This window comes from Bison bison, unplaced genomic scaffold (assembly GCF_000754665.1).
Source record: "Bison bison bison isolate TAMUID 2011002044 unplaced genomic scaffold, Bison_UMD1.0 scf7180017854163, whole genome shotgun sequence".
NCBI lineage: Eukaryota > Metazoa > Chordata > Mammalia > Artiodactyla > Bovidae > Bison > Bison bison.
In genome coordinates, this window is record NW_011484736.1 from 4,605 (window position 1) to 12,626 (window position 8,022).

The 8,022-nt window shown below is 37.0% G+C and overlaps 1 protein-coding gene across 1 annotated transcript; it reads left to right on the top strand.

The window, feature by feature from the left end:
* Positions 1–1,402: 1,402 nt before the first annotated feature.
* Positions 1,403–2,344, top strand: LOC105000166 (olfactory receptor 2T27). Its single transcript, XM_010855867.1, has one exon. It carries the CDS (start codon positions 1,403–1,405, stop codon positions 2,342–2,344), a length of 942 nt encoding a protein of 313 aa, XP_010854169.1.
* The last annotated feature ends 5,678 nt before the right edge of the window (positions 2,345–8,022 follow it).

Below are 8,022 nucleotides of genomic sequence, written 5' to 3' on the forward strand. Positions count from 1 at the left end.
CATTTTTAATATTTTTAGTACCTAGCACATGCAATAAATGCTTGCTGAATGAACTAATGAGTATGGCTGAGCAAGAACAGGATGCGTAAGATGAGCCCTGGGTAACCTAGGCAAGTTTAAACTAGATCATGGGCCCATCTAGCATTTTCACATGGAAGTTAGAATATGCATTAATGGAAGGAAGGAAGAAGCTATTTCCCAAGAAAGAGGAAATGCTTGGAAACATCCCTACCACCTATGCCACAGGACTTCTGAATCCAGCTAAAGAGAAACACTATGAGACACAAAGGATTTGGATCTGAGGAAATGCAAATTAGCGATGTGGGAATTTTATCTTCTCTACACCACAGGATTTTACCTGCTGCATTTTTATTAAAGTAACCCAAAAAAGTGGAAAAAAAAAAAAATAATGCTTGCCAAAAACAGTATTAGCAAGGTAGTCTGAGATCACAAAAACGACTCCCACTGATGTTTTAGTTCCCCAGTAGAATCCCAAATAGTTCCTGTCTGTCTAGTACATGCTTCAAGGTTAGTAATAAAGTTTATGCACATTTCAATCTGGTGTTTTGGGACTGCTTTTGGGTCAAGTCTTCATGCAAGCCCTTGAAGAGATTTTCCATCTGCTGTAATTTTACAGCTTTCCTTGATGTATTCCCCATTGTTATTTTAAAATCAAGTGTTTTGGGGGCTTTTCTGTTCTATATAGGGTCCTATAAACACACCTTTGCAATCCTTCTCAATTGTTGACTGCCATTGCTGGGTGATGGTTTCTTCCTTTGCTATGATCATATATCTGTGTCTACTATCCATCTTGATGCTGTATTTTTACCCTTTGCTCTGGCTATTGTTCCTTAAATTTTTATGTTAATTTCACAGGGACTTAGTCCACATGTGAATGTAGATTTGCTGTGTCCATGGGAGGAACTATACTGTCCAAAATCTCATTTTTATCTGTTTTATGTATATCCATCTCAATGCAAGTTTGTGCTTGAGCACAAGTAAATAAATAAATATTCTTGAGCCAATAGACATAAAATTGTTTTCTTGTGACCTCAGAGTCAAAAAGTAATAGTAAATTAAGAATATCATCCTTGAATGAATAATGGCATAGTGTGACATAAGCTTTCTGTGGCTGGTCTTCCAAGAAATTAAAAGTTTTCAGTTTTTTGAATGATGGTGGGTCTACCTAGGTCCCAAAGGTTAAAAACTAATTTCTTAAGACAATCTATATTTGGAATCAACTTCAGGAAGTATTGGAAATAGTGGACTATATATAACACAAAGAGATTTGATTAATTTATCTTGATTTTTGTGTGGCCACATCAGGCTTTAAGCAACATTTACCTTATGTGTCCAACTTTACCTATTATATCCATCTCTCATTTGTGTATCCCACAGAGTTATGGAGTGGAGCAATTATTCCATGTATGCTGACTTTGTCCTCTTGGGCTTGTTCAGCAACACACGTTTCCCCTGGTTTCTCTTTGCCCTTATCGTCCTGGTATTTTTCATCTCAGTAGCCAGCAACACAATGATGATCATTCTCATCCACCTGGACTCCCGCCTCCACACTCCCATGTACTTCCTGCTCAGCCAGCTTTCCATCATGGATATCTTGTACATTTCCACCATTGTGCCCAAGATGCTGGTTGACCAAATGGTAGACCAAAGGGCCATTTCCTTTGCAGGATGCACTGCCCAGCACTTTCTCTATTTGACCTTGGCAGGAGCTGAGTTCTTCCTTCTAGGACTCATGTCCTATGACCGCTATGTTGCCATCTGCAATCCTCTGCGCTATCCTGTGCTTATGAACCGCAAAGTCTGCTTGTTGATTGTGGTGGCAGCCTGGCTGGGAGGGTCCATAGATGGCTTCTTACTTACACCAGTCACCATGCAGTTCCCTTTCTGTGCTTCTCGGGAAATAAATCACTTCTTCTGTGAGGTACCTGCTCTTCTGAAGCTCTCCTGTATGGATACCTCAGCTTATGAGACAGCCATGTATGTCTGCTGCATCATGATGCTCCTCATTCCTTTCTCTGTCATCTCAGCCTCTTATACAAGGATTCTCATTACTGTTTACAGAATGAATGAGGCAGAAGGGAGAAAAAAGGCAGTGGCCACTTGCTCCTCACACATGGTAGTTGTCAGTCTCTTTTATGGGGCTGCCATGTACACCTATGTGCTACCTCACTCTTACCATACTCCTGAGCAGGACAAGGCTGTGTCTGCCTTCTACACTATCCTTACTCCCTTGCTCAACCCACTTATTTACAGTCTCAGGAACAAAGACGTCACAGGGGCCCTACAGAAAGTTCTGGGAAGGTGCTCATCCTCAGGAAGGTAACCACCTTCCAAAGAAACTGCATTTGCTGCTAGAGGTTTGAAGAAGAGGATATAGGACTTGTCATCTTTGGATTTAAACATTGCCTGCCTGGAAATAGCAGGTCATCCACATGCCAGCAACTGTGAGGCATCCTGGGATTTAGAAAGCCTACAGTAGCATTTTGAAGATTTTCATCATCTTTTGAAACATAAGAGGATTCTACAAAATGGTGTTGAATGGAACTGGAATAAAATAGGGGTTTCAGTAGATGCTTTCACCCATATGCTTTCTACAAATTTTGCATCCCACTGAATAGATGTTTGTTTCCTGCCATGGTCAGTCATGGCAAAAGAAATGTTAATCTTCTGGTATTCCTCTAGCTTCTCATCACAGTTTCTTTTTAGACATCATACAAATTGACTACTTCAAAGAATCAATATGTCCAATATTATTTTGATTGTATTCAAATGCTATTTTAATAACTAATTGAATTTTTTACAAATGATGTTTTTAGCCTTCCAAAACATTTAATTCAATCAAGCCAATATTGGCAGTATCATTATTTTAAAAATTGGTTTGACTTTATGTAATCAATTTTTCAACTGAATTCCATTCACATGGCTAGTAGACACAATAGTAAACATCAATTTCTGGAAGAGACCAGTACCTTTACTTTTTTTCCCATGAAGTTTTGCTAAAATAATCTCAGAATAATGGACCAATGTGCTTTGGAGACTGGTAAACATGGATGGCTTCCACATTTTCTATCCTTACTAATGATATAATTTAATAGGAACATCCAGGGCAGTTTGAAATCATATCTTTTTTGCTGTATTTAAATTGCCTGATGATCTAATATATTTCATTTTGAAAGATTTTCATGCAAAAGAATGGAACTCCTTTGAGAGTTAAATGTTGATTTATTCTTTAAAAAATTAATATATGCTACTCCTTATTTTCTATTTTATAATATTTTAATTTAGTTATAATTATTTTATTTAATAATTTAATTACTTGAATAATTGTGGTTAACCAATAGTCTTCTGAAGTAGAGAAATTTATTTTTCATCATCTTTTTTCTTTTCTATGCTTTTCCCTACTTGACCAAACTCCTTCTATTTTGAGTCCTCAGTCTTTCTGTCTTTCTACCTTTATATCTTCAGATTTGCTCATCTTAGACTTAATTTTCTAAAAAGAAAATATTTTGCATTACTAAAATGAGAATGCAATTATGTGTAAGCTCATTTAAAATTTTATTAATGTCAGAGTGGTCTGAATATGTATAAGTCAGTTGGGAATTGACATATGTTTCAGATAATCCAATGCTTCTACATCTTGGAAAAAAGGAGGAACATATCATTAGAGAACTTTCTAATGCATCTCACTTTTCTATGTTGCATTTCCATGTGGGTGAAAAATAATATTGTTTAGTATTCCTAAATGTAAAAATTTGTCCTATTTTCTCTCAATAACACCTATATTATAACCAGAAGTTGGAGTCAACTTTTAAAGACTCCACCATTTTATCTAAATTTCCTAGAAACCTTCAAACTAGTCCTTGGAATTCATTTTCTAACACTTGTGTCATGAAGAGAATGATTCATGCCAAGACTGGAAATTTTGGCTTTTTATGATATAGGAATAGTGAATATGCTTTACAAATAGCTTCTGGATAGAAAAGATATAGATTAGAAAAATTGCACTCACATTTAAAAAGATGCCTTGGTATTATAACCCTTATTAAACTCTAATTACAGACATGAAATTAGTTTTTTCAACCTATGTCTGGTTGAACAGATTAATTTAATTTCTTGAAATCCTCTTTTTCAAGGTATTAAATTAGAACATTCTAACTTAATTCTTACCTCAGAGGAATAATTTTAAAAGAACACGATATAACCGGTGCAAAGCAACTTTAGCTTTGGAAGGTGCTATATGCCATGATGTATTATTATAACTGACACAACACTATAGAGAAGAGGCAGTGAAACCTGCTTTCTTCACCCATTTCTATACCAGAAGTGGTCTTGTCTCTTGAATTGTACTTAACATAGAATTTCCTCTTGCAGAGATGAGGTTACAGAGGTGATTAATGTCCCCTAACTCTAACATAAGACCTTTATTAAAACATTCAGAAACTGTTTCAAGGACTGATGTTAGTCTGTCCACAGCACATACTTGTGATAAAATGATAGCTTACAGTGAACAATGTCAGATTTGTGATCTCCAAAGATTTAGCTTCAGGTTCAGGGACCAGGCTTGATCACTCAAGAGCTTTTGTGTAGCAGAGTTTTATTAAAGTGAAAAAGGACAGAAAAAACTTCTGACATAGCCATTAGAAGGGGGATGGAGTGTGCCCCCCTTGCTAGTCTTATCAAGGCCTTATATACTTTTACCAGACTGACTCCCACAACAGACACCTTAAATTAACAAGATTAGAACTAATAATAGAAAGATCTTAACAGACCCACTCTTGAAACAAATGTCTTAAGATAACAAGATTAGTCAGAAGGTTCTTGTTAAAAAGGAGAAACATGTCCTTGAGTAAGATGCATTGTTGTTATATAATCTTTAGTACAGAGTTTAAGGGAAAACATGCTCTTGAGCCATTAGCTCTGGGCTTAAAGAAAAAGCTTTTTATTTGACTAAGAGGAAAGAATGTAGAAAAAAAAAAAACCATTTATCCTTTTCTCCTCCTTGAGAGCCCCAGGCCCCTTTCTCCTCCTGGAGGGTCCTGGACCTCTTCTCCTTGAGGGCCTCTGACTCTTTATCAATCTACCTAAATTAACTCTCTCAAAAACAATGGTCATTGCCTCTAGTGTATCATGAGAGGACAGATATCCTAACTTCACTTCACACTAAATTCTACCTGACTTCAGAAGCTGAAGAAAACAAGCAAGAACACCCTATATGAAGAACGCTTCTTGAAAGAAAACTATATAGCCACCTGTGTAGGGGTTGATCACTTTCTTTTTCCACATGGTAAATTAAAAGGAGCCAGAGAATATTTACTTTTCTTTTGTTAGGTAGTTAGAATAGGCATAGGAGTCCAGAATGGCTGGGCTAAAAGACAAGGAAGGGAAAAGCCAGCGAAAATAGAACAAAGGAAGGTCCAAGGACCGGAGTGAGGACCTCAGGTAGAACAAACAGCACTCCTGGCTAGCCCAATTTACATAGGGCAGGCCCAGGGGGTTGGAAAAAACATATAAAAAGAGGAGCCAAAGGGCTGGGGGCCCTCTCTTCTCTTCTCATCTTTGTGTTGGCATGCCCCCACACCTTGAGGGTGTATTTTCCTGCTATTTTCTAAATAAAATTGAGCTGTAACATGGAGCTGTTAACACTGATCTGTTCAAAACCCGAGAACTATAACATGGTCTGTCCAAGAGCTGTGATGCACCACAGGCTTTAATGTCCATTGCTTCAAATTTTTGTCTAGATGAGACAGAACCAAGGACATTACATTTGCCTGACACTTTCCAGCTTAGTGACACTTATAGTTGTCACTCAGATGATATAAACTGAATAAATAAAATAAATGTCACATGTCTTATAATGCATTTGTTTTCAACATCAGTCCAGTTTCTCCCGTATACAGTAGTGTTAGCAAATCCAAGGCATATTTGGACATAGTAAGATCTTCTTTTCTTCAATTTTTGCTTTTTCTCTCCTTTTTTTCCTACAAATTCTTTCTCTTCCTTAATTTATACCTCTCCCTCTTCTATTCCTAACAATTCTTACTTCCCAAACACATTCCTCTTTTTTTTTCTCTCTCCCTTGCTCTTGCACTTTATCTATTCCCAACTTATTGTTTTATTGACTATGCTCCAGCTCTCATTGCTCTTGGTAGTGATGCTGTTCTTCTCTAGTGAATCATGGGATTTTAATTATTATAGATTACTAGGATAGCTAGGAGCTTGGGGATTTCAGGGACTTTTAAAATGGGCTTTACTTTAAAATGTAGTGTGCTGGCAATAAAATGAAAGAGAAGATGAGGTTTTAATATAGAGAGAATTTTAATAGAAACTACTTAACATAGATGTGTTTGTCTTGGTTAGATGTATTTAACTGTAGCCAGAAGGTTTGCATAATGGAAAATGTAGACAAATCTAATAGTACTTTCTTAATTGTGTACTCTATAGGCCTCTTTAGTTCTGCTATTTCAACATAATTTTTAGTCTAAGAGTTCAAAAAAGGATACATGTATATGTATTCGATATTACTGAATCACTTTTTTGAATCACTGAAACTAACACAATGTTGTTAATCAACTATGATCCATTATAAAATTAAAATGTAAATAAAAAAAGAAAGTTATAGTCTGGAGAAATTAAAAAGTAAAATAAAATAAATGGATTTTCCCCAGCATTGAGAATCTACTGTTCCACAGTGAGCAAGGTAAATTTAGAGAAAGTTGTTTGCATCTCTAAGCAGAGAAGCAGAGACCTCATTCTCAGCTTATGATTGGGCATTCTTTCTGTCTTACATGTCTGATCCTTCACGTGTGCTCTGGATAAGTTCTGTCATCTGCTTATGACTGCTTCTTTGATATTTGAATCAACAATTTTTTACTTAAAGTATAGACTTGCTGCTCCTGCTACTGCTGCTAAGTCACTTCAGTCGTGTCCGACTCTGTGTGACCCCATAGACGGCAGCCCACCAGGCTCCCCCGTCCCCGGGATTCTCAAGGCAAGAACACTGGAGTGGGTTGCCATTTCCTTCTCCAATGCATGAAAGTGAAAAGTGAAAGTGAAGTCGTTCAGTCGTGTCCGACCCTCAGCGACCCCATGGACTGCAGCCTTCCAGGCTCCTCCGCCCATGGGATTTTCCAGGCAGGAGTACTGGAGTGGGGTGCCATTGCCTTCTCCGAAAGTATAGACTTACATTTTAGTAACTCCCAGTCTTTGTTTAGAGATATCCCAGAGCATCTTCCATAATCTCAAGAGAAATAGAAATACTCTAAACATTATTTTCTTCACTGCCTTATTTGTAAACAATAGATAATATTAAGTCTATTTTGGTTATAGTGAGGGATTATTAAAGATGAAGTAAACATAATAAAATAATGAGAATTAAAAAGGAAAAGAAGGAAACATTACTTGAATTCTGCATCATAGAAAATTTGAGTCTGAAGTAATCTTAGAGATGATTGTGCCAAACCTTTTCATTTAATAGATGGAAAAACAAACCCTGAGAACAGAATCCCCTTCCCAAAGACATATGGGAAATGGTAGAACTGCGGTTGCAATCGAGGTATCCTTATTCTAGTTTCATGGATATTTAGCATATCCTCTGAGGCTTTGTTGTTTTTTTGTTTTTTTTAATTTTAATTTTTTTAAAATTTTTTATTTATTTATTTTTTTTTAATTTCAGGTATACACGTGCTCCCCATCCTGAACCCTCCTCCCTCCCCCCTCCCCATACCATCCCCCTGGGCCATCCCAGCACACCAGCCCCAAGCATCCAGCATCGTGCACTGAACCTGGACTGGCATCTCGTTTCATACATGACATTTCACATGTTTCAATGCCATTCTCCCAAATCTTCCCACCCTCTCCCTCTCCCACAGAGTCCATAAGACTGTTCTATACATCAGTGTCTCTTTTGCTGTCTCGTATACAGGGTTATCATTACCATCTTTCTAAATTCCATATATATGCGTTAGTATACTGTATTTATGTTTTTCCTTCTGGCTTACTTCA

Bases quoted from the DNA above. Each gene is read 5' to 3' on its own strand.
- LOC105000166 (XM_010855867.1), top strand. From the start codon at position 1,403: ATGGAGTGGAGCAATTATTCCATGTATGCTGACTTTGTCCTCTTGGGC.